At 44.8% G+C, this 27,542-nt stretch overlaps 1 protein-coding gene across 10 annotated transcripts in view; it reads right to left on the bottom strand.

Annotated features, from left to right (window-relative positions):
* CACNA1D (calcium voltage-gated channel subunit alpha1 D) overlaps positions 1-26,671 on the bottom strand; it is a 267,753-nt gene extending 241,082 nt beyond the window's left edge. For 6 of the 10 annotated variants that reach the window (XM_075833895.1, XM_075833897.1, XM_075833891.1 and 3 more), the window contains exons 1-2: positions 26,323-26,669; positions 2,285-2,606 (exon numbers count right to left, since the gene is read on the bottom strand). In XM_075833895.1, coding sequence (XP_075690010.1) covers positions 2,285-2,606; positions 26,323-26,350 — 350 coding nt within the window. In that variant the 5' untranslated portion in view covers positions 26,351-26,669. Of the gene's footprint in view, positions 1-2,284; positions 2,607-26,322 lie in introns of all 10 variants that reach the window. The other 4 variants (XM_075833890.1, XM_075833888.1, XM_075833889.1 and 1 more) reach the window with 2 other exon arrangements.
* Between the last annotated feature and the right edge of the window lie 871 nt (positions 26,672-27,542).

The raw sequence follows: 27,542 nt of genomic DNA, 5'->3' as shown, positions 1-27,542 counted from the left end.
CATTACGGAAGTAATGTGCTCGTGTGAACCCAGCCTTAAGACCCATCATGGATTTAAAGAGGCTCTGTCACCAGATTTTGCAACCCCTATCTGCTATTGCAGCAGATCGGCGCTGCAATGTAGATTACAGTAACGTTTTTATTTTTAAAAAACGAGCATTTTTGGCCAAGTTATGACCATTTTTGTATGTTCTCGAGAGATCACGCTGTGACGTCACTCACAGGTCCTGCATCGTGTCAGACGAGCGAGGACACCGGCACCAGAGGCTACAGTTGATTCTGCAGCAGCATCAGCGTTTGCAGGTAAGTAGCTACATCGACTTACCTGCTAACGCCGATGCTGCTGCAGAATCATCTGTAGCCTCTGGTGCCGGTGTCCTCGCTCGTCTGACACGATGCAGGACCTGTGAGTGACGTCACAGCGTGATCTCTCGAGAACACGCTGTGTCTGCACTGCCAGAAGCTGGGCGTTCTGAAGAGAAGTGGATGATAGTTCTCATCAGAGCGCCCAGCTAGTAAAAGTATTAAAAACGCCCCGATGTACGCACATAATACACACCCACTTGGACTTTTGCAAGCCTCATTTGCATAACTACAAAAATGGTCATAACTTGGCCAAAAATGCTCGTTTTTTAAAAATAAAAACGTTACTGTAATCTACATTGCAGCGCCTATCTGCTGCAATAGCAGATAGGGGCTGCAAAATCTGGTGACAGAGCCTCTTTAAGGGTGTTTTAACACACTCCGTCACTGGATGGCCCTTCTGAAGAAGCAGGTGTCGGCGATTACAAGGTATAATCTCTAACCGGTTCCAAAATGTTAGAACACATAACGGAGTGCAGTGGATCAGCCGGTCATTTCAGGAATCATTGGTAATGCCAGTTTACAGATCCCCCATTCAAGTTAATGCCTTGTGATATGCCATTGCTTCAGGTCAGGTGAGAAGATCACATTGGTGAAGGGTGTGATGTTGGATCACCCGATTCACAGAAAGAAAAGGCTCTATATAGAGCTCAAACCAATTTGACACTGCTAAGTTCTTTCTGTAACTAGAAATCTCTTAAATTCTAAGTAAAGCACCCTTCATATCGATGGCTCTTTATTTAGAATGCTGGGTCAGATTTTTAATAATAGAAATATCTGCGCTTTGCCAAAAGTTTTGAAGTGGACCTGTCATCTCTCCTGGCATGTCTGTTTCAGTAAATACTTGTATTCTCCATGAAATAACAATGCTGGAGCATCTCTTAGAACTCTGTGTAGTGCTGTATTCCTCCGTTATTCCTCCTGGAAATTTAATTGCTATTATTCCCCTAGTGAATACCATCACTGTGTCCCTACACAGTCTGACACGGTCAGTACTGATTGGACAGTGTCACAGTGTGTAGGGACATGTCCTATTGACAATGGCAATGGGGATGCCCAGTTGTCAATTTATTCATACATTTCCAGGAAGCATAATAGAGGAACAGCACAACACATAGTTCTAAGAAAAGATACCCCAGCATTGCTATTTCATGGAGAATTCAAGTATTTAATAAAACAGACACACCAGGGAAGCTGACCGGCCCTCTAAACCACTTCCTGCCGCGGCCAGTTTTGTTTTTTGTTTTTAATTTTTTCATCCCTACCTTCCAGGAGCTACAACTATTTTATTTTTCTTTTGACATAAGGGCTTGTTTTTTGCAGGGCGAGTTGTACTTTTTTAATGGCACCATTTAATGTACTAGAAAAAACATTTTTATTGGTGTGGTACTTGGGACTTTTTGGCAAACAAGGTGACAAAAAACAGTATTTCTGGTGCTTTTTTACGTGCTGGATAAAAAAAAGTTATATTTTAATAGCGGCTATAGTGATACCAATTATTATTTTTATATATATATATATTTCTTGAAAACATTATTAAATTTCCTTTTACATTTCTTTTAGTCCCACTTGGGTAATTGAACATGTGATCGTTTAATCACTTGTACAATACACTGCAATACTTATGTATTGCGGTATATTGTCCTTTTAGCTTTACCATATTAAGCTTAATAAGAGAACTAGGATGACAGACCTGGGGGCCCTGTGATCATGTTGTGGGGGGTGACAGAGGGGGCCCTCCCCCTCTGTCTAACCACTTAGATGCCATGGTCCCTATTGACTGCAGCATTTAGGTGGTTAAATGGATTTCTTTTTTGGGTATGTTTGTATATCTGGTTGGTACTTGCCTATCTTGTATAAAGTCTATTATCTGTACATATTTTATACTTCACAGCAAGAACAGATGCCAATATAAAGGATACTTCCATTCTACTATACTGATACAGGCTCTCCGGATTGGGTTATTGAGAGACAAGCAGAAAAGGGCACGGGCTGGTCGGTTATTCGTTGAGCTTCCCCCTTGTTTTTTGCTCTTCGCATACTGCTGCCGTTTTTTCTGTGACAGGGATCCAACCGGCAGGGGCTCAGCGGTGCTCATATTCTGGGCAGCCTTGGCCTGTCTGGCAGCATCGATCGCAGCTTGCCAAGATAGGACGGTCTGCTTGGAGGGTGCTGGATCCCTGGACTGGAGACTTGAGCTGTCAACAGCAAGTGGAGGTCGCTTGCTACTTGCATAGTTCGCCCCTGTGAATAAGAGGACAGGTTAGTATTTTATGAGACAGAAAAACAATCCTACACGTGATCATTATTCCAGTCACACAATCTTTACTACAGATTGCTTTATTAAAGGGAAGCTTTAGCCTGTAAATAATAGAGACAGCCGTCCAAAAAATCAATTCCCTTAGGACCGGTAGAATCACAAATCAATGGAGGGCAGGTTTTCCAGATATTTTCATAAATAAAGGTGATATAACGGAGAACTGAAGAAGACACCGATCAGACATAACATTAATATCATGTGCTAGATCGCGAAAACGCAACAAGATGCGAGGCACCGTGTGTTCTGACCCCCGGCAGAACGTTCTCAGCAATTTGTTTTACAGTAGATCTATTTTGGGATCGGACCAGACCGGCCAGCCTTCTCATCCCACACGTATCAATAAGTCTTGACCCTGTCGCCGGTTCACCGCTTTTCCTTCCTTGGACCACTTTTGGTAGGTACTAACCACGGCATGACAGGAACACGGCCTACATTTTCGTACTCCTGTCCCCACAACAATTGGCACAGTATTATACTCATACATATATTGCAAAGTTGCAGCAACTACAATTGCCTTAAGTCTACTAATAGGAAAGACTCAACCTCTTTTATATTAAAGAAATGCATTTGCAGCAACTCCTTTATATTCACCTTTATTATTATCCTTTATGTTTATGGCGGATTTGATTCCCAGAGAGCAGACGCAGGAAAATAAAATTCTTGCATCTTCTCCGCTGACATGATCACCAATATACTGGAGCTGCTTGAGGATCACACAGACACACAGCCGTGGTGCAGTTTTTGCAGCCAAAGCCAGAAATGGATCCTAAGGGTCAATGCACACGATGCATATTCCGTGCAGTTTTGCCGCACGTATTTGCGTGCAGCAAATCTGCAGCCTAATACAGCAGCAGCACAGTCAATGCGATTCCAGGAAACCTCATTTGCACGTTGCGGTAATTTTCTGCACATTAATTGACCTGCGGTGCGGATTTTAAAATCCGCAGCATGTCACTTTATCTTGCGTTTCCGCTTGTGAATTGTATCTGCCTAGTGCTGAGGAAAAACGCACCAAAACCCACAGCATGAAAACGCTCCAAAAAACACATCAAAACGTAAAAACCGCACCGAAAAATGCATTAAAAAAACGGCACGATTGTTTGATTTTTACCTGCAAATTTCCTGCGTATTGATGCGGTTTTAGTGCGTATTTTCCGTAGCAAAATAGGCAACGAGTGCATGTCGCCTAGAGAAAGAAAGGTATCAAGAAAAGACTAATGCATCGCCTTTCTTTTGTGTCCTCTGGAGCCAAAAACGGCGTGTGTGATCCTGGCCTGAAGGGGTTTAGGATTAGGAAAAAGAATATGTTTTTTTTCCCCCAGAAACAGCAACACACTTTCCTATGTGTCTGGTATTGAAGTTTAACCCTATTCTCTTTAAAGTATATTCACACGTGGTGCATACATTTCTGAGACTGAAAATCTGTCCTATACATCTAAATGGTGTTCTTTCTGCAGCATGTGATTTCTAAAAGCCCCATTCAGATGTACAATCTGCTGCAGTGTTGTCTTAAAGTGTAGCTAAACGTTTGACAAACTTCTGACATGTCATAGTGACATGTCAGAAAATTGGATTGGTGGGGGTCCGAGCACTGAGACCCCCACCAATCGCTAAAACAAAGCAGCTGAAGGCCTCGTGTTAGCGTTCAGCTGCTTCGTGTCTGTTCGACTTTTTCCGGAAAGCCGATGTATCGGAGTACGAGCTCATAGACTTTGTATTGAGTCCGTACACCGATACATTTATTTCCGGAAAAAGCCAAACAGACACGAAGATGCTGAGCGCTCACATGAACACTTCAGCTGCTTCGTTCTAGCGATCGGTGGGGGTCTCAGTGCTTGGACCCCCACCAATCCAAACTTCTGACACGTCACTATGATATGTCAGAGGTTTGTCAAACGTTTAGCTACACTTTAATGGTGACAGAAGAGGACGTGATGACCTTCAGGGGTAATTTAGCTTTAAAGAGGAGCTGTCACCTCTCCTGACATTTCTATTTTTGCAAATATTTGTATTCTGGAACATCTTTTCTTAGAACTGTACATTGTTTAGTTCCTCTGTTATTCCTCCTAGAACTGTATAAATACATTGGGGGGGGGGGGGGTGTCACTACAGTCTGATCCTGTTCAATCAAGGCTGTTAGTGCCAGATTGTGTATGGACACGCCTCTTTGACAAGGTGAATGGTAGAATCCAGTTGTCAATTTATTCATAAATTTGTAGGAGGAATAACAGAGGAACAGCACAACATAGAGTTCCTAGAAAAGATGCTCCAGAATTATTATTTAATGGGTATTTACTAAAAATAGACATGTCAGGAGTGGTGACAGGTCCTCTTTAAAGAAATCCGTCAATAAATTTGCTTTATCTAATTGAAAAGCCTTCAGTGGAAATCAGATTCTGCTCTATAAACGTTTTATGAGGAAGACTTCCAGATGAAATCCATTTAACATATAAACCTCAGTGTAACATCTACGTATAAATGAATACTGAGCCCGTTATCATGTGTGAATCTCTATATGGGACATATACATAGGACTACTTGTATACAAGGTTTATATCGGGCTATCCTCAAATTCACAATTGTGTTTTCACTAACCTTATAAATATATAAATACACAAACCCGAATTCATAGTTAATTCTATGCTGAGATTTCATTTTCGCTTCTAATGTACAGTATATAGGATTTCTATTTGCTATATGTCCTTCAATGACCTTGGCTTAAGCTCATGCCCACGACATATTAAGGAATGGAACATCAGATTGTATTAAGGAGTCAGTTTGGAAGCGGAAACAACACAGCCACAACTAGACTGTGAGGAGTAAAACCATGCGGGCAATAGACGGAATATAAGTTACCCAAATTTAGTAAGTAAGAAGAAAATTACATTTCGGGCCCATTATACGAAAAAAAATAAAAAATGTAAGCATGTCCCATAGCAACCAGCTGACAATTTTCTAGTAGGGATCTGGCTGGTTTCTATGGGTGGAATTTTGGCGCATATTCTCCTTACCTTACCATTGAAATTAATGGAAATATTTCAGACAGACTCTATTTTTTTACCCATGATCTGAAAAATGTGATCACAACAAAAAATAGTTTACTTGCGCGCGTCTAGTGCCATGGTGGTGGGTACCGGACGGTGCTTCCCAAAGATGTAGTTTAGTGCGGTTTTTAGATACAGTACTGGTTCTAGCGCCATATGCAGTTTAAAATCTCTCACGTGGTCTTAAAAACAAACCTGCATAATGACATGTCGTCCACAGGGGAAACTGGTCATATGCGGACAATGGCTACCTGCTGTGGTGACTCGTCATGCAAAGGAACATCACCGCAGTGAGCGGAGTCCTATAGACTACAGACCATTCCGCAGTTCCGCAGGACATAAACATGGACAATTATCACAGGATAGGTGATTAGTGTCTGATCGCTGGAACCCTCAGCGATCACTAGAACGGGTGTCCCGAACCCGCTATTCATCCTCGCTGTACGACTGCAGGAAGGAAAACTTTGAAAGGAGCGGAAGATGAGCATGCGCGGTGCCGCTCCATTAAAAGCCTATAGACTGACGGAGACGGGTGAGTACACAGCTCGACTGAGTCTGTCAGTCCCCTAAACATTGAATGGTGTGGCAGGGCGCATGATCGTCCTCTGCTCCATTCAAGCGTCTCCTCACTGTGGGGGGTGCAATAAGGAGAAATGGGGGCTTGGGAACCCCATTCTAGTGTGCAGGGGGGTTCTAGTGGTGGGGCCCCCAGTGATCAGACACGTATCACCTATTCTGTGGATAGGTGAGAATTGTCCATTCTGGGTATATCTCTTCAAGCTTTGCTGCGGAAAATACACATCAAACCACAAGAAATTTGCAGGAAAAAAAACAACGTACCCGAACGTGCGTTTTTTTGTGCGGTTTTTACGTTTTGCAGCCATTTTCATGCTGCAGGTTTTGCTGCGTATTTCTGTAGAACTACAGGGATAGAATTCGCAAGCAGACTCGCAGGATAAATTGACATGCTATGGTCACCGCGGGTCAATTACGTTCAGAAAAATACAGCAGTGTGAACATGAGATTCCCTGGAATCCCGTTGTCTATGCTGGTACTGTATTACGCTGCGGTTACGCTGTATTACGCTGCGGAAAAATCGCACATAATACGCATCATGTGCATTGACCCTAAAACTATCTCTTCGGTGTTTATACTGAACCAAAATGCCAAAATCCGAGAGTCTCAACTCTGAATAGACAAAATCCTATAGATCAGAGGTGTAACTTGAAGCTCCAGGACCCCATTGCAAAATCTGTAACAGGGCCCCCACCTACCATATGGCATTCATAATACTGGGGTCTTTATGTGACCGAGGGGCCTTTGGACCCCCTCAGGAACCATGGCCCAGGTATGCATGCATTATACCTCTGCACCCCTATATCTACACCCCTGCTATAGACACACAAGCAACTCAATTTATACATGGAGGTCACCAAGACTAGAGAATGTGAAAAATTCTGGCAAAAAGATACCAAATATTCTTTATAGAATTCTCCAATGAACTTCTACCGTATTTTTTTTATAAGACAGGGGAATTATGTTACGAAAGATTAGAAGGCTACACAAAGGATCAAAATATCAAAAACTCTTCATTTTTTATAAGTGTGGTTTATATACGACTAGAAGAGATTCATACGTTGTCTGAGAACTCCCCAAAGAAAACAAATAGAAGTCACCTGCAGAATTTATAACAAGATATTCTGTCAGATTAATATTTCATTCTTAACAAAATCAAAGAACTGAATACATGTGTCCTCTGGTATACAAGTATGTGCTAAACTCAGGGGACTATGTATAAAGCCGGCTGCTGGGCCACCATCATCAATCATTTATCGTTCCTATTTTCCCTCCAACACAAGCCGAGAACATAAAGAAATAGTAACGTCCGACAAATAGGACTGTGAGTGGGACCAGGGCCAGGGTGCCACTGATACTTTTATGGCCCCTACTGCTACACCCCACAGTATAGAGGTATGCCGGCCAACACGGCTGAAGCCTACAAGTGAGATCTGAATGATAAAAATGTTTCCAGAAAGAACCAGAAACTGTCAGAGTCGTGTCCACTATAGAAGAAGTATCTGAAGAAGAGACCAACGCTATATATAAGAAAAGACCTGGTGAGCTTGAGAAAACGGTTAAGTGTGGTCTGCGAGGAAGAGATCTGGGTGGTGATGGTAAAACATGTTACACAAGGCATTTAGATGAGGAATGGACTTGGCTCCATGATCGACATGTGATTTCTAAATGCGGAAAGAACCCTGGCCTCAGGCCTTCACCACCCACCCAACCATTAAGTGATCCTATCCAGCTGAAAAGGCTTTCTTTAAGAAGGTCTGTAATGGCCGCGGTCTGCCGCCTCCCCTTACATGCTGACGGACGCGACCGCAGACCTTCTTCCTCTGGCCGACGTCTCCTTCCCCGGAGACATCAGCGCATCAGGCCGCTGTCCTGTAATGTCCACGAGGGGGCACACGTACGCTTGTTTCCGGCCGTAAGGGCCAGCGTGCGCATACGTAATTAATTAATCTCCCAGATCACCCTGGACTATAAAAAGGGCCCTGCCCTTTCACTACTTGCCTGAGCATTGTTGTTGTCTACCCATGTTTGTATTGCAAATGGACCCTTAGTCGTATCCTGCACTCAGTGTTCCCGTGCCCTGCTACCTGTATCCTGTATCTAGTGCTATGTTTGACCCTGAGCCTTTCTAGAGTTGGAGTCATGTTGTGTCGTTGCTGCTGTTATACACCACGTCTGGTGTCACCTGCCACGCCTGCTGTTACATCAGGTCTGGTGTCATCTGCCACTCCTAGTATCATCCGCCACGTCTGGCACCACCTGCCACATCAAGTCCCATCTGTGCCAAAAACCTCTGCTAATGTCTGGACTATCTCAGGGAGCGTTGTGCTACGAAGTTTTGTATAGACTTTGCATAGACTGTGACTTGGTCAGCTGCATCGCCGCAACAGCTGAGAGGTCTAGTGGGTCCACATACCCCTGGATCGTGACATAGTCGCTGGCTGTCTCCATAACTCTTATAGACCTCAGCCGAGACCTGACGTGAATATGCAACCATCTCTCCTAAATATGGCTGCAATAGGTGGGGGCTGGGTCCACGAGTTGGAATCGGGGACCGCACCAATTTTAATCTGGCCCTGCATACTCTGATTAGGCTTTGTTGACATCACGTTTTGTCCATACCTTAAGCGTGTACGTCAGGAAATCTCCCGACGGACACACAAAATGTGTCCATAGGGCCTCATTTGGCAGGTAAATGTCAGTATACCACAAAAAAACAAAGGATGGAATAGTGTAGAAGACTACGCTACTCCATCCCGCGGAGTCCAGTAAAAAAAAAAGTTGTTAATATGTTTTTTTAAACATAGATGCCTATGGGTAATGAGCTTTTCATGACGTATCTATTAAACACATGTCATTATAGTCTATGGGTGACGGATGCGTTAAAAAAATGCCTAAGGCCCCATGCACACGAACGTGCTTTTGCGGCCGCAATTCCCCCGAAAATCCACGGGAGAATTGCGGCCCCATTCATTTCTATGGGGCCATGCACACGACCGTAGTTTTTACGGTCCGTGCACGGCCCGGGAGCCCACACCGCAGAAAGAACGGACATGTCTTATTACGGCCGTGTTCTGCGGTCCGGGCTCATTGAAAATAATGTCCGCGGCCATGTGCATGTCCCGCGATTTGCGGGCGGCTCGCGGCTGACAGTCCGCAGCCGGCCGACCCGAAAATCACGGCCGTGCACATGGCTACGGTCGTGTGCATGAGGCCTAACAGTGGAATCCGTCACTCATAGACTATAATCATATTCATTTAATGGATATGCCATTAACTTTCATGATCCCTTTTCATGATGTATCCGTTAAACCAATACCTATATAGCCTATGGATGAGGGATGCCGGATGCTACCGTAAAGCATCCGTCACAGCCTACATTTAATGTGTACATCAGGAGATTTTCCCGATGTACACGTCAAACTTAGGCAAGAAACGTGATGTGAACATAGTTGTGGATTATACTCACTGGTGCGCACTTTATTAGGGCATCACGCTCATACTCTAATTTAGAATGGTCTCTCATATTACAACGTTCATTCTGCGGGTTAAATAATGTTATATTGTAACAGTTCGAACTGTTATGGACGCGGCGATACCAATTATTTAGGGGAAAATATTAAACAAAACCAAAAAAAACACGGTCAATCTACATTACTTTTTATTTATTTTTTTAAGTACACCTAGGAGACTTGAACAAGCGATTGTTAAATCGCTGGTACAATACACTGCAATACTTATGTATTGCAATGTATTGTGATTTTTACCGGCTCCTATTAGACAATTATGGTATATCCACAGGATATGCCATCAATTTCTGATAGATGCAGGTCCCAGCCGGACACACACACATATATCAAATCGAGAACGGGAGTCAGCCGACCCCCGTTTCGCCTGGTGCGGTGGCCACAAGTGGCTGATTTCAGGCAGAGACTAGTGGAGAGGGAGCTGTGTTGTATGGAAGTTACGGAAACAGCTGAACAGCGCTTGCTCGACTGTTTTCCTAATTTCCACTGAACAGAATAAAGCCCCTACCTCGAATCTGCAGCCGCCACACCAGGTCAGGTCATACCCGTTCTCAGCAGGGCTTAATAAGAGCACAAAGACGGTGACACCCGTTCTCGGTAGGGCTTAATAGGTACACAAAGATGGGGCTCACAGGGCTGCCATGACAACCATCAGCACCCTGCAAACACATTGCGGGGGAGCGATGGAGTGACAGAAGGGGCCCCACTCTTTGTAAAGGATAGAAGCCGTAGTTGCTATTGACCGCTGCATCTACAGCAGGGTACGGAGTGATCGCCAATCCCAGTCATTGCAGTAAACTGTCGGCTGTAACACATAGCCTGTGAGTCTGCTCCATACACCCCCTACCGACTATGACATACAGTTACGTCTCATGTTGGTAAGGGGTTAAAATAGAAAACCAGAAATTGAATATTAGAGAACCTAAACACTTCTAAAATAATACAAAGTCACCTGTTAATTACCTATTGAAATCTCTTGATTATATATTTGAGCAAAATGCGGAACAGAGCGACAATGTACAATGCATTATATTGGGACAACTAGTTAATAACTTGTGTAGCATTGAAAGGCAGTGAGATGTAGAACATATGTATAACAGGACGTCTCTTGGGCATAGCGGGGCCACATATTGATCTATACGTACAGAGATTTATAAAAATGAACCCATCTCCTGGGCTCCGAGCAGACCTCCCACTAGAGACATGACTGAAGACTATTATCAGGGCTTACAAATGACCACCATTAAAAGTAAGAGCACTCCAGGGATGCGGCGTCGCTATATGGTTACTGAGAACATGCTGCACGCCAGCCATTAATCACATGGGAAGTGCAGCAACTTAGTGGAGGGAGGATAAACAAAGCGTTCAGCAGAATACTGCCAAGCCTGAAGATTCACCGCCGTGCACCAAATACAGGGGTGCAGGTCACATATATATATATCCGACAGATTGAAAAACAAATGTATTCATCTCCTTAGACTATGTCATATTTTATTGTGTAACATTAAAGGCTATGTAAACCTTTGAAATTGTGTTTTTGTTTTTTTAATAAAATTGTCCATCAGTGTGTTTGGTGCAACTTTTGAAATACTTTTTATTAAAAATTATTTTTACTTTTTGAGATACAGCTGCTCTGTATCCTGTATATCGAGCAGCTGTATCTTGCGCTGAGACCTCAAGCCGTCAGGCACTGAGACCTCAATCCGTCAGGCACTGAGACCTCAATCCGTCAGGCACTGAGACCTCAATCCGTCAGGCACTGAGACCTCAATCCGTCAGGCACTGAGACCTGAATCCGTCAGGCACTGAGACCTGAATCCGTCAGGCACTGAGACCTCAATCCGTCAGGTCAGTGGCACTGACGGGTTCAGTGACAGTGGGTCCTACGTGTTATGTAATGAAATTAGATGTGATGGATAACAAGTGGATCCTGCGTGACCCCACTGACATTGAACCAGTCAGTTCCACTGACCTGATGCATACAGGTTTCAGCGCTAGATACAGTTGCTCTGTATACAGGACACAAAGCAGCTATATCTCAAAAAGTAAAAATAATTTTTAATAAAAACTATTTAGAAAGTTGCAGCAAACACACTAATGGACATTTTTATTGTTAAAAAAAAACAAACACAATTTCAAAGGTTTACATTGCCTTTAAGTCACAATGGAGTTATTTAAAGGGTAACTAAACATTTGACAAACTTCTGACATATCATAGTGACATGTCAGAGGTTTTGATTGGTGTTGATCCGAGCACTGAGACCCCCACCAATCACTAAAACGAAGCGGCAGAAGCACTCGTGTGAACGCTCAGCCGCTTCGTGTCTGTTCGGCTTTTTCCGGAAATCCGATGTATCGGAGTACGGGCTCATAGACTTTCTATTGAGCCCGTACGCTGATATATTGATTTCCAGAAAAAGCCGAACAGACACGAAGCATCTGAGCACTCCTGCCGCTTTGTTTTAGCGATTGGTGGGGGTCTCACCATTCAAAACTTGTGACATGTCACTATGACATGTCAGAAGTTTGTTAAACGTTTAGTTACCCTTTAAAGTAAAAAAACGACTTTATATCAATGTAAGGATCTATTCACACTATGTTTGCAGTGTACGTTTAGTGAACGCCAAACGTGACCATAACGTGACCATAGCCCCGCTTAATGCCTGAAAAAGTATTTCCCAGTGTCCCAAACAGATGCATTAAACGCAATGTGAATAGAGCTTTAATAATTATTTACAGAGATTAAATACAAAACAACTACATAATATTTATTCACCCTCTTGGCAGCCTTGAATATGGGAGGATATGTGCCTATTGGTTTTGGTTGTTTTCCCGTTTCCAGCTTTATCCACAGGATATGCCATAAATGTCCGATAGGTCCGGGGGTAGGACCCGCATTTATCCCTAGAATGGGGCTCCCTGACGCCTGTCCTACCTTCTCCCGCTGTCGCTGGGCTCCTGAGTTACGAGTGGGCCAGCAGTACATAAATAGCCGAGCTTGCTGGGCTACGCTGTTTCTTCTGTAACTCCCCTTCACTTCTATGGGAGTTACAGCAGGAGAAGGTAGGACAGGGGTCATGGGGGTCCGTCATAGGGATAGGTGCAGGTCCTAGATATGGGACCCGCATCTATCAGACATTTATGGCATATCTAAATGTCCAAGATGGAAATACCCCTGTTTTATTTGAATCGGAGGGAAAATCCCTTTTAAAAGGGGTTATCTCAAGAAGATAACCCCTGTTCATATGTCCTATAAGAGCTTATGGATCTTAGAGGGGGCCATGTTTCGGACCCTCCTCTGTGATCGAGCATTAAGAGGTGCTCTTTAAGGGCGTATTTACACGAGCGTGGGCGTTTTGTGCACGCAAAAAACGCTGCGTTTTGCGTGCGCAAAAGGCACTTAACAGCTCCGTGTGTCAGCTGCGTATGATGCGCGGCTGCGTGATTTTCGCGCACCCATTGACTTCAATGGGTGCGTGATGCGCGAACAACGCAGAAATATAGGACATGTCGTGAGTTTTACGATACGGACTAACGTTGCGCAAAAATCACGGACTGTCTCCACGGTCCCATAGACTAACATAGGTCCGTACGACACGAGTTGAAAATCACGCGCGTTGCACGGACGTATTACACGTTCGTGTAAATAAGCCCTAAGAGCGGCTCCTGCTCTTTGGTGGACCTGGCCCTCCATGCATTAAATAGATGACCATTCATTTTAATGGATGCCATGTGATGCTACATTTCCCCTATAGAGAGGGTTAGAGAAGCCAAACTCACAGTGATCCTTCAAGTTAAAAAAAAAAGAAAACGGGGTTGTCTTCACGAGAAAACCGTAGATTTACCAATAAAGGTGTTTCTGAATCATCCGAAATGGAAGCTACTCTTATAGGTGGCCATAATGTATATATTAGACTTTAGGTGTCGTCAAGAGAAAAAAAAAGAATGAATCAGACAGTTGCATTTCTCCAGTCTACAAAAAATGACTCCATGTTTATGGCCACTTTTAATAGTTTCATATCGGGGCACAAACCACCCGTAGGGTAAAGCTGGCCACATATGTAAGGCCCCATGCACACGACCGTGGCCGTAATTACAACCTGTATTTACTGGCACGGCCGGCCGCGGACAAAAGTCCGTCCGTAAAATAAAACTGTCATATTTTTTTCGGAAAGTTTCTACAGACACCTTTCCGTAAATATATACGGGAAGGTGTCCGTCAGCCATAGAAATGAATGGATCCGTAATTACGGGCGATTTTTTACGGTCGTAATCTTGTTTTGAATTCAATGCTTATATTTCGTACCTCAACTAAAGAGGTTGTCCAGGATTAGAAAAACATGGCTGCTTTCCTCCAAAAACATCATCACACCTATTTATTGATTGTGTGTTGTATTCCAGCTCAGCCCCAATCACTTCAATGAAGTGGAGATGCAATACCAGACACAACCTTTAGACCAGTGTGGCGCTATTTTTGGAAAAAAGAAGTGATATGTTTATAATCCTGAACAACCCCTGTTAACTATCTTCTGACTAATCATTGAAGGTCTGTGAGACGGGACTTAATTAACTGGTTCCCGACCGCTGGCTGTGTTTTTACGGTCAGCGGTCAGGGTCCTTAAAACCAGAGCCACAGACTTTCTGCGGCTCGGGTTTTAACTTGCTGCCCGCGCGATCGGGCAGCTGAATGTCGGGTCTCCGGCTGTCAGTGACTGCCGGGGACCCTGAGGAGAGGATAGAAGCAGCTTTCGCTGCTTCTGTCTTCTCTGATCACTTGTACACAGCGCTCAATGAACGCTGTGTATAGGAATAGAGGCAGCGGCCACGCCGATGTCTCTATTGCTCCCGGTGATCATGTGACTGGTCACATGATCGCCGGTGCCGTTCGTGGCAGACTGCTGCTGGGTCTTACTAGACCCAGCACAGCCTTATTAGTGACAATCGTCACTATGAGAGGGCTGATTTCCCCTGTAACTGGGGCTGCAAGGGTCCCTTGACAATAAGCTGATAACAAAGCACAGGGACCCCCCAGAAATCAACTGCAATCTGTGGGCAAACCTGGCAGTAGACACCACAGGGGAAATGAAGCATTACACAGTGCCCAATCAAATTAATAGTCTGCCCGTGTAATACAGGACAGGCCCTCCAGAACGAGAGACGCTTTTTGTAACCTCTCTCCACTCTGGCCATGAGATAAGGATTCTGAATGGAGGACCCCACCCCCCCCCCCCTCCTCCTCTATCACCTCAGAATTCCCTAATAGGGTACATGAAAATGGGTTTTCTAAACTGGACAACCCTTTAAAGAGTGCAGTGTAAATGAATGGAGAGAAGTGTATGACGCTGATTGGTCACTGATTGGTCACTGATTGGTCACTGATTGGTCACTGATTGGTCAGCGTCACACACTCCTCTGTACAACGCCCACTTGGTCTAACGTAAAAACACGCCCAGTTGGGCATTAAGAAACTCATTAGCATAAATCTAAAAATCGCTCATAAAGTGGTGAAAATAGATCGTTTTTCTAAATAAAAAGCATTACTGTCACCTACATTATAGCGCCAATCTTATTATGTAGGAGATAGGGCACTTATAATGTGGTGACAGAGTCTCTTTAAGCAAACGAAAATGACTGCGATCGTGGCAAGACCACAATAAAAACTGCATGTATGAATATTTTGTGAGGTAATAGTGCAGCTTTGTGCCATTAGTGTGGACTTGGCTTATACGGTTGGGTCAGTGACACACAAAGTAGCGGATTAATAGTGGTTAAATGGTGACTTCCAGCAAGCAGCTAGACAAGCAAGACTAAGGCCTCATGCACACGACCGTAGCCATGTGCACGGCTCTGATTTTCGGGTCGGCCAGCAGCGGACTGTCAGCTGCGAGCCGCCCGCAAATCGCGGGCCATGCACATGGCCGCGGCCATTATTTTCAATGAGCCCGGACCGCAGAAGACGGCCGTAATAAGACATGCCCGTTCTTTCTGCTGTCCGGGCTCCTGAGCCATGCACGGACCGTAAAAACTCCAGTTGTGTGCATGGCCCCATAGAAATGAATGGGGCCGCAATTCTCCCGTGGATTTTTGGGGGAATTGCGGCCGCAAAAGCACGTTCGTGTGCATGAGGCCTAAGGCCCTGTTCAGATCTGCGTTGTGTTATTCTGTTGGTGTGCTCCATCGGAGGAATAGAACAAGGGAATACCAGAAGCAACGGTTCCTTTGCACCGCGGACACCACCGACGGCCGACGGAACACATTGACTTTGATAGGTTTAGTTGGAGTGTCTGTGATTTTACTTGACACAATAGCGCAGCGTGCTGCACTATTGTAATCTCTGCCGCATCTGCGATGGAGGTCCCTAAGGGCACGGCCAGACGTGGCGGAATTGTTGTGGAATTCTCCAGCGGACGTTTTTTACATTTGTTTCAATACATTTTAGGGCAAGTTAGTTCAGACGTTGATGGAAAACTCCGCTGCGGACCATAGGCTGCGGCGCGGAATTTTCCCTCCGCAGCATGCACGGACTGTTGCGGAGAAGAAGCGGAATTTCACTGCGGATTTCAGCCCTTGCAATGCAAAAACTGAAATCTGTGGCAAGTCCGCTGTGATATCCACAAAGTCTGAATTATCTGTCAAATATGCACATGTTGGTGCAGATTCGTTGCGTAAATGCCCTGAATCTGCACCAACATTTGCAGCGGAAAAATTCCGCCACATCTGGCCGTGCCCTAACAGAGCCTCCAACGCAGATGTGAACAGGCCCTAAGACATGTCAAACACTATAGAACTGTGCCAATAATATAACTGTCGTACAGATTTCCTAAACTTGTAATTATTCCGTCAAGGTCTCCCCCAAAAAAGCTTTCAAAGTAATCCCCACTCTACAATTTCATGTGAAGTAATGAGAAAGACACAAATGACGGCAGCGCTGGAATTCTTTATCATTTTAATCTGAACATAAAGACTTCCGGTCATAAGAAATTGCCTTGATTCCACAACGATATGACCGGACAAAACAATTATTGTGCAAAAATCAATATGGCGTATAAATCTCGAAGAATCAGATCCGTTTCTTTGCATCACAGGGCATAGAAGGACAAAGGATTATATATGGAGAATTGTGATTACCGTAATCTCTTAAAGGTACATTGCTGGCTGGGAGATTTTAATATTTATCATGGAACACTGATTACCTATTGTAAAGCAAGCAGAGCTGCTATACCAGGGGTAGGCATCCTCAAACAGGTGGTGAGCCAGAGGATTAGTATAGGAGGTTTTAAAAACAGAGGACCTGTCACCTCCCTGACTTGTCTATTTTGGTAAATACTTGCATATGAAATAACAATTCTGGAACATATTTTCTTAAAACCAGAAGCGCAGCTAAAGGTTCATTGTCCCCCGATGTATCATGGCTGCTTTCTTCCAAACACAGTGCCACACCTGTCTACAGGTTGTGTCTGGTATTGCAGCTCAGTCCCATTCAAATCAATAAAGCCTAGCTGAAATACCAGAAACGACCTATGGACAGGTGGGGTGCTGTTTCCGGAAGAAAGCAATCATGTCTTTCTAATCTTGTAAAACTCCTATAAAGGCGGCCCGTGAGACGTATTTGATGATGTGGTCCGACCACTGTACATAATGTCATATGGATGAGACATGACAAAGCTACTGATTTCCAGAGAGAGGTACAGCGGGGACATGGATAGTTTTTTTTAATGACAATATAATTTTAGTAGAACAACATCAAGCAGCTCATTTGTATATAATATAAGAAAACAGTGCACAGCAACACCTTATGTGTTAGGCTCTGTTCACACTTGCTTTAGTTTTTTTTCGTCATGTTTTTCATTCCTTTTGAAGGTCGGAATAGCATCAAACTATTTATTCAATAAAAGTAAAACAGATAGCTGACGTAAACCTAAGGCTGGGTTCACACGAGCGTCGTTGCACGGACGTATATCCCGTTCGTCTGAATAAGCCCTTCGGCTGGGTTCACACGAGCATGTTACGTTCGTAATGGACGGAACGTATTTCGGCCGGAAGTCCCGGACTGAACACAGTGCCAGGGAGCCGGGCTCCTAGCATCATAGTTATGTATGACGCTAGGAGTCCCTGCCTCTCCGTGGAACTACTGTCCCGTACAAAAAACATGATTACAGTACGGGACAGTTGTCCGGCAGCGAGGCAGGGACTCCTAGCGTCGTACATAACTATGATGCTAGGAGCCCGGCTCCCTGCACTGTGTTCGGTCCGGGACTTGCGGCCGAAATACGTTCCATCCATTACGGACCGTACATGCTCGTGTGAATCCAGCCTAAGGGCTTATTCAGACGAACGGGATATACGTCCGTGCAACGCGCGTGATTTTCACACGCGTCGCACGGACCTATATTAGTCTATGGGGCAGTGCAGACATGTGCGTGTTTTTTACGCAGCGTGAGTCCACTGTGCAAAAATCACGACATGTCCGTTCTTTGAGTGTATTTCGCGCATCACGCACCCATTGAAGTCAATGGGTGCGTGAAAATCACGCCCACCACACGGAAGCAGTTCCGTGGGATGCGCGTGATTCGCGCAACAGCTGTGAAAAGGATGAATGAAAATAGAAAAGCACCACGTGCTTTTCTGTTTACAAACGTCTAAACGGAGTGTCATAATGATGGCGGCTGCGCGAAAAGCAAGCAGCCGCGCATAATACGGAGCTGACACACGGAGCTGTCAAGTGCCTTTTGTGCACGCAAAACGCCGCGTTTTTTGCACGCGCAAAACGCACATGCTCGTGTGAATCCGGCCTAAGGCTGCATGCACACGTTGTGTCATTTGATGCGTAAATAGGTGTGCTTTTATGCTGCGCATTTAGGTGCGTTTTTCTTTAAAACTAGTCAGATACAATTTGCAAGCGGAAACGCAGGATAAATTGACATGCTGCTGATTTTAAAATACGCAACACAGGTAAATTTACGCGCAGAAAAAAAATCTGCACCGTGTAGGTGACATTTCAAGAAATCTCATTTACTTTGCTGGTGCTGTATTAAGCTGCGGATTTGAAAATCCGTGCGGCAAATCCGCACGTAATACGCAACGTGTGCACTCGGCCTAACAGACCCATTAGAAGTTAATGGGAGTTCAAAAAAAAATCATGATGAAACCGTCTAATGGATCATAACTGATCATGATGAATCTGTCATATCCATCATGTATTCCGTAAAAATGAAAGACATGACACCCGTGTGAACAGAGCCTTAGACTCTTTTCACACGTTGCGGCTATTACACAGATTTTGGCATGGATTATTATTAAATCCACGTTAAATTGGCTATCATTGATTTCAATGGGGAATATGCCTCAGCTTTAATGGAAATTTACTGCACGGATTTAAAATCTGCGTTGCAGAAAGTCACTTATTGGTGCAAATTTGCACCAAATATCTGCAAGTAAACATATGCCATCACTATCGGAGACGAAAATTCTCCTTTAAATATGGTGCGGAAAGATAAATAAGCCATGTCCCCTTTTTTTCAGACACTTCACCGGTGTCAAAGAAAGTGATTTTCTGTTGCAGGTTTTCCCTATTGAATTCAATGGGGTTGCAAAAGCCATAACAGTAGGCCAAGTGTTGTGACTTTTGCGGAAGAATGGCGATTGCGCCGCAAAAATAGCAACTCGGGGAAAACAAAAAAATCATACTTACCCAGAACTCTCTCCTTCTTGCTGCAGTCCGGCCTCCTGGAATGGCGTTTCATCCCATGTGACCGCTGCAGCCAATCACTGGCTGTAGCGGCGGTCACATGGGATGAAACGTCATTTTAGGAGGCCGGATTACGTGCAGAAGAGAGGGAGGGGGGTATGTATGAACGTTTTTGTTTTTTTTCCAGCGCTGATTTCCACAGCGGAAATTCCGTCTGAAAAACCACAATATGGTGCGGTTTTTCGGACGGAAGGTGCTGCGGGTTCCCGGTCAGATACGCTGCACAGTTGTTACGCAGCGTATCAGACCCGTGGGAACCCGGCCTTAGTCTAAGTTCACATCTCGTTTTTACTGTACGTATGCCGTGAACATTTTGACATGAAAAAACAGTCCAAAACGTGCACCACAGCGCGTACATTGATTTCTATGGTCACGACGGATGCCCTCAGGGTATGCTCACACGTGCACGTCCGTTATGGCCGAAATTACGGGGCTGTTTTCAGGAGAAAACAGCCCCGTCATTTCAGCCGTAACGGCATGTGCAGGCGCTTGAACGCCGCGTCCATTACGGACGTAATTGGTGCTGCTTTTCATTGGAGTCAATGAATAACGGCTCCAATTACGTCCCAAGAAGTGACATGACACTTCTTTGGCGCGGGCGTCTATTTACGCGCCGTCTTTTGACAGCGACGCGTAAATATACGCCTCGTGTGAACAGACAAACGTCAGCCAATTGCTTTCAATGGGCAGATGTTTGTCAACGCATTCAAGCTGTAATTTTGGACGTAATTCCAGGCGTAAAACACCCGAATTACTTCCATAATTTGGCCGTGTGAACATACCCTAATACTGTAGTATGTGCCTACGTTTTGTGTGCTTACGTCCCAATCCTTTTTTTTTTTTTAAAGTCCTGAAAACCGTAGTCCACGCTTTTCACTACTTTTCCAAAACATATGCCACAGGTACACGTTTTTATTTGTATTGAAGTCAATGGCGACGTATGGAGGACGTATGGAATCTTAAACACTACATATTCATACCTAAAACGTATACGTTTTGTTACCCTATATGGGAAATTACCCAGATTATTAGACAAAACCGTTCCTCCCCCTGCCAAGCCCCTCAGCACTGGCGGCAGAAAAAACACTGCGACCATTCCCGACTACTTCCTTTATCTTTTGACTTTACAAATCTTTATTGATTTGTCTCAAGAACAAAAGTGTATACCTTAGAAGTAAGAACGGACACAAACGTATAAAAACTCATACCACCAGAAAACGTAAGTGTATGTTGCAAAAGCATCCGTTTTTGTAACTTTTTAAATGTATACAAACGTATGCACAAAACGAGATATGAACTGAGCCTCACAGACCAAAATATTACCACATAAAATCGAATCATTATAAAACGTACTTACATATTGGTCATTGCTGAGTAAATAAAGACTATACGATATTATTTGCATTCTTACCATCACGCATTTTATTTATGGGACTTTCGGTTATTTAGGAGCCATATGTATATAATTAACAATAGATAATTCCTATCTATTAGTCTATTGGCAGCTTAACCTGTTCTGTATGACCTCTAGAGTAGAATACATATAAGTATAATGATATTATGTATACCCCTCCCCCACCACACGGATGTAATAGGTTGTATATCTCTTAATCCTTTCATACAAACAAAATCCGCAGCCACCCCCGCACCAGGATAACCTATATGACATTATATCAGTAGACAGGACATTGCAGAATTAATCTGTCACCCCCCAACACCGAAACTTTACCGTGGCCATTATATACCGGTTATTATCAACAGTAGATGGAAAGACAAGACGGACAGGATAGAACAGGGAGACGCTCGGTCCCTAGAACAATAGATCTCACTAGCAATATAGAAATGTGGAGTCGGCATATATGCTCCATGTGATAGAATGCTTCAAGCCATAATCCACTATATATAATCCATTAACCCTTCCATGTAATCAGGGAATTGCTTCATGAGCAAAAGACGACATAACTAAGAGCTGGTGCAATTATCATGATGAGCTGCGCAGATAATCTACAAACAATACCCAGCGTGACGGACCAGAATAACACCAGGGTTAATTCCGACCTAGAAAAAATAAACAATGACATTTCTGAGTGAGTGGATCCCTAGAGTGGATCTACCTAATCCCTACAAACCCCAGGATCCAGGAGGTCACCGTGCCTAGAAATTTTCAACTGGCGTCTACGCTCTTGACTTGTTTTCCACTGGTATCTATGACCTAGAATGACATTTTAAGTGCAGTACGTCTCCAATCTGCAACTAAAACTACAACTACTACTAGGACTGTCAGGACATGCTGGGAGTTGCAGTTTCACAACAGGTTGGAGACCACTGGTCTACCGTATAATGTCTATCCCACATCTACCAATGCAAAATTGACATGGTCGATAGAAAAAGGTGGTAGAAAAATAAAATCAGATGTGGAAGTCCAGCAGTTAATACCTGGAGCAGGGGTCAGCAAACTACAGCACTCCAGCTGCTGTGAAACTACAACTCCCAGCATGCACTGACAGTAAAAGGCTTCATTATTCTAGCCAAAGGCTGTCAGGGTATGCTGGGAATTGTAGTTTCCCAACAGCTGGAGTGCTGAAGGTTGCTGACCCCTGACCTGACCTGGATCAGTAATGTAGAGATGTGAAAGTTCAGAAGTATTAGGGCGGGTTCACACATGGCGGAATTGCACTTAAATTCCGCTGCGGACACTCCGCAGCGTTAATCCGCAGCGGAGCCGTTTCTACATTGACTTTCACTTTAATTTCGCAGTGTTCGTTTACACGATGCGTACAATTCCGCTGCGGAGCATAGGCTGCGGAGCGGAATTTGGTGTCCGCAGCATGCTCTGTCTGTTGCGGAGCAGTGGCGGACTCATGGCGGAATTTCTCCATTGACTTCAATGGAGATTCAAAGTTCCGCAATGAAGTCCGCAGCTGTCATGCACATGTCATGTGTGCTGCGGATGCGTCTTGCTTTTTTTACTTGACATTTCTTCATTCTGGCTGGACCTATGTATTTCTAGGTCTACAGCCAGACTGAGGAAGTCAATGGGGCTCCCGTAATGACGGGAGCGTTGCTAGGAGACGTCAGTAAATAGTCACTGTCCAGGGTGCTGAAAGAGTTAAGCGATCGGCAGTAACTGTTTCTGCACCCGGGACAGTGACTACCGATCTCAATATACATGTATCTGTAAAAAAAAATGAAGTTCGTACTTACCGAGAACTCCCTGTTTCTGTCTCCAGTCCGGCCTCCCAGGATGACGTTTCAGTGTAAGTGACGGCTGCAGCCAATCACAGGCCAAGCACAGGCTGCAGCGGTAACATGGACTGGCGCGTCATCCAGGGAGGTCGGGCTGGATGCCGAAGGAGGGACGCGTCATAAAGACAACGGGCGGTAAGTATGAATTTCTTTTACTTTCACTAGGGAAAGTGCTGTCCCTTCTCTCTATCCTGCACTGATAGGGAGAAGGGAAGCACTTTTCCCGCAGTCCGCAGCAGCTAGTCCGCATCAATGTACTGCACATTTTGTGCAGATCCGCAGCCGTAATCCGCAACCCGGATTAGGTGCGGCATTGATGCGGACAGTTGCGGAGGAATTCCGCCATGTGTGGTCATGCCCTTATGTAAAAAAGTTGGAAGGAGGACATAATGTCACATAAGGGAAGCTGGTCATAGACGTATATACAATGATATAATCATTTTTTAATAATGATAATCAATAATTGGCCTAATGGGTCAATTCTGATCAAGGAAATCGATTTGATTGACTAGAGAATTGTTTGGACCTACTACAACATGTGTCTCGCTCACTACTCCGCAGGCCGGATATTCACATCACGGTCAAAATGTCATTTTTGCTGTGATTCCCGTCAATACCATGTCTTTTTGCTGCGATTTTTGTATGTATTTTGACTATACACCTAGTTTAACGGCAGGGCTACACCTAGACTTTTTGCAGTGCTACTGATTGATTTTTAACTCTTGAGTGACAGCTGCAGTCCACAAGTTTGCTTGCAACTCAATGTATTTCTTTGGACTGCAATAGTTAAAATCAATCAGTAGCGCCACAAAAAGTCTCCGTGTAGCCCTGACCTCAGTGTCCATATAAGAATAAGCCAAGGCTTTCACCCGAGGTGCAATGCACGTAGCAATTATAGAAAAATATTGTTACGTTTTAGGGTATGTGCACACGTAGTCAACAAAAACGTCTGAAAATCCAGAGCTGTTTTCAAGGGAAAACAGACCCTGCTTTTCAGACGTTTTTTTACCAACTCGCATTTTTCGCTGCGTTTTTTACGTCCGTTTTTGGAGCTGTTTTCATTGGAGTCTATGAGAAAACAGCTCCAAAAACGTCCAAAGAAGTGTCCTGCACTTCTTTTGACGAGGCTGTATGTTTACGCGTCGTCGTTTGACAGCTGTCAAACGACGACGCGTAAATAACAGGTCGTCTGCACAGTACGTCGGCAAACCCATTCAAATGAATGGGCAGATGTTTGCCGACGTATTGTAGCCCTATTTTCAGACGTAAAACGAGGCATAATACACCTCGTATACGTCTGAAATTTGGCCGTGTGAACATACCCTGACTTTATCCAATAATACACATATCTAATAAAAACTATGGACAGGTAAAGACGGAGGACACAAAGCGACTTTTTCTTTAATAGTCCCTTGCGGCGGTACTGTCCAATTATACTGTGCGAGGTGGAGAGCCCATCATCGATTTATAGGATGTTTCTTGCACAAATATCACAGGGGATCTGACATTGTGGATCGCACCTTCACGCAATCTTGATACATTTCAGCAGGCTGCGGGAAATCTCGCACCATGTCCGCTCTCAAAGAAAATTAAAAAAAAGTTTTGTATAAATAAAAACTAAAAAAAAAAAGTTTTTGCAAGGAAACGGGTTAGGATTGCGTTTCAAGAGGATCGTAGTGTTACATGGAGTAGTAATAAGTGTTAGTTTGATCGAGGGGATTTTTATGTCAGCGCTGTCAAAGTTTCTATTGTCCGTTGTTATTATTATTACTACTATAGTAATATAGAAAATACAGACATGTAGTACCACCATTTTATCACAGGTTGGGGGGGGGGGGGGTCAGCTGACCAGTAAGATGGTGTAGATCCAGAACCAGGCTGATGATGGGATATAGGACTATATATAATATAGACAGGAGGGGTCTTGGTAGGGAGTATAGGGCTTGTAATGTTGCTGAGGATTTCCAGCACTACATTTCCATCATATATAAAGAAGGAGGATTCTGAGGGTGATAGTATAGGCAGCGCTGGAGAAATGCCACACAACAATGACATGGACAGTAATGATGGAGGGGAGTCTGTTAGGGGTCTGCATGGGTTGGGTTTCCTCATTATAGGTAAGTGCAGGTGTTGGGCTTTAGATCTGTGTCGGGCATCGGTCTTGACATTTAGATACATACAGGACTCTAGTGTAAACCTCGTCCCATCAAGATCACACAATCCTCAAGCAGCCAGGGCATTATTTTCTTAATATAGACATGTACATTTCATTTAGGACCAGTTCCCTCGTTTTAGGGACACAAGCCATGGTTATGGGACAGATATAAAGATGAGTAGGAACTGCAGATATGAGGTCTTCACAAGTAGAAATAAGGGAGGACTTTGGGTTACTGGTCTTGAGGTGAATTCTTGGGTAATAGTACAGGAAGAGATGAGATGGGAGAAGGGGTTTGTGGTCTTGGGGTGCAGCTATGGAGGCAGGTACAGGCAGACATGAGAGGGCACTTCAGGGTCGACATGAGTACAGCGTGCAGGTTTTTTGTCTTGTCGATCAGGTTTAGGATCAGGTACAAGAAGAGATTGAAGGGGTGTGTATGGGATCGGATAGAGATGAAAGGAGTCTGTAGGTTTTTGGGGTTGGATGCAGAGTGCAAATTTCTGGTCTTGTGAATCAGGTATGGGGTGAGGTATGGGATCAGGTATAAGGTCATGTCTATGGTCAAGTATAGGGAGAGATCAGTGGGTACAGAGGGTTTAGAATCAGGTATGAGGTCAGGTGCGGGGTAAGATCAGTCGGTCAGCAGGTCTGGGGTCAATTATGGGGTCAGGTAGAGAGAGATCAGTGGGGACAGCAGGTCTAGGATCAGGTGTAGGATCAGGTATGGGGTCAGGTGTAGGATCAGGTATGGGGTCAGGTGTAGGATCAGGTATGGGGTCAGGTGTAGGATCAGGTATGGGGTCAGGTGTAGGATCAGGTATGGGGTCAGGTGTAGGATCAGGTATGGGGTCAGGTGTAGGATCAGGTATGGGGTCAGGTGTAGGATCAGGTATGGGGCCAGGTGTAGGATCAGGTATGGGGCCAGGTATAGGATCAGGTATGGGGTCAGGTGTAGGATCAGGTATGGGGTCAGGTGTAGGATCAGGTATGGGGTCAGGTGTAGGATCAGGTATGGGGCCAGGTATAGGATCAGGTATGGGGTCAGGTATGGTTGTCAGGTATGGTTGTCAGGTATTGATTGGGTATTTAGGGTGAATGCCGTGCAGGACACTATTGTCAGGGCTCCCAGTCCAGTCAGGTGTTATGAATAGGATGACAGCGATGATGAGGATTAACATACACTGGGAGGAATATCGAGCTGTAGGATATATGTCATGTATAGCAGTCGTGTCGTGGGACATGAGTGGCTCTGGGATAAATGTGATTCTGGGGTATCGGGCTGATGTCAGGGTGTCACACGGAACACGGCTCAGCATACAGCGCTGTACAGAATCGTCCTACCTCCATCGAGCTCCCCCGGCTCGTCCATCCTTGCCCCCTCCAGAGAAAGCCGAGATCCTGCACCGAGCCGCGTACACTTTCCCGTCGGGTCCCCCTCCTACCCGCCCCCCATGTCACAGATGAGGCACCGGGCGATCCCTGGCAGCTCCGGCCGGCATCTCCTCACATCCGGGCGACCGTGGTTCTCATGGCAACCTCTCCTGTCACTGCTTACTGGTGTAGAATGAGTTAACGTGCCCTGTGGGGAGGGGGCGGGACTGAGATTAACTCCCTGCGCTACGAGTCACGTGACCAACAAAATAACCTTCGCTGGGGGTGCGAGGGCTGGGCGTGCTTTCATCCAGACGCCGATTGGCTGACGGCGGCGCCCTCCTCGCTTCTCATTGGCCGAGAGCGAGAGATGCTGAACATCTCCAGGGCGGGAGGATAGAGAGCGGTCAGCTGGTCCTTCGGTGCCTGCAGCTCGAGCAGGAGAGCGCTGATGATGATGATGATGATGATGGTGATGATGGTGAAGATGATGGTGAAGATGATAGGGGGGGGGGGGGGGCATATGTTCATCGTAAACACACGGGAGATCTGCGCGGCAGGTGTACAGCATATATGTACTCGGAGTTGTGGCTGCAGACTCGCCATATTATAATACGTATACACATAGACACACATCACAAGAACAGATGCCCCAGGATTATTATTTCATGGATAATACAAGTATTTCATAATACAGACATGTCAGGGTGACAGGTTCTCTTTAAGAGACTGAAAACATTATGACCTAGTCCAGCCTACACAGATGTGTTCGTTACAATGTATCAGTAAGAGCTATCACCCTAGACTAGAGAGATGTGTTCTGTTGCTGTTTTTATCTTGCCCACGCTGATACATAGTAACAAACCCTCCGATGTGAGCAGTACACAATTTCAGCTTCTGAATGTAAACAATAAATGTCACATTCACTGACACCAGACCAGAGACCACCAAGTCTGGGCACAATGACCTGTCAAGAGCTGCAGCTCAGACTTGTTGAGAGTATAACACGCACTACTATAAACCCTGTGATTTATTTATCGCTTGACGGCCACGTTTCTTTTAAGTAATAGAGATTGGCCGTGTTCACACGTGGCGAATTTACTTCAGATTTTCCGTCCAGATTTGCAGACGGAAAATCTGCAGTGTATTACAGCAGCGGCATCAGTGGATGAGGGTTTAACAAATCTCAT

The sequence above is a fragment of the Rhinoderma darwinii genome, chromosome 7, assembly GCF_050947455.1.
Source record: "Rhinoderma darwinii isolate aRhiDar2 chromosome 7, aRhiDar2.hap1, whole genome shotgun sequence".
Taxonomy (NCBI): Eukaryota; Metazoa; Chordata; class Amphibia; order Anura; family Rhinodermatidae; genus Rhinoderma; species Rhinoderma darwinii.
Note: the sequence above shows the minus strand (reverse complement) of the source record. Positions and strands in the feature narration are given on the sequence as shown.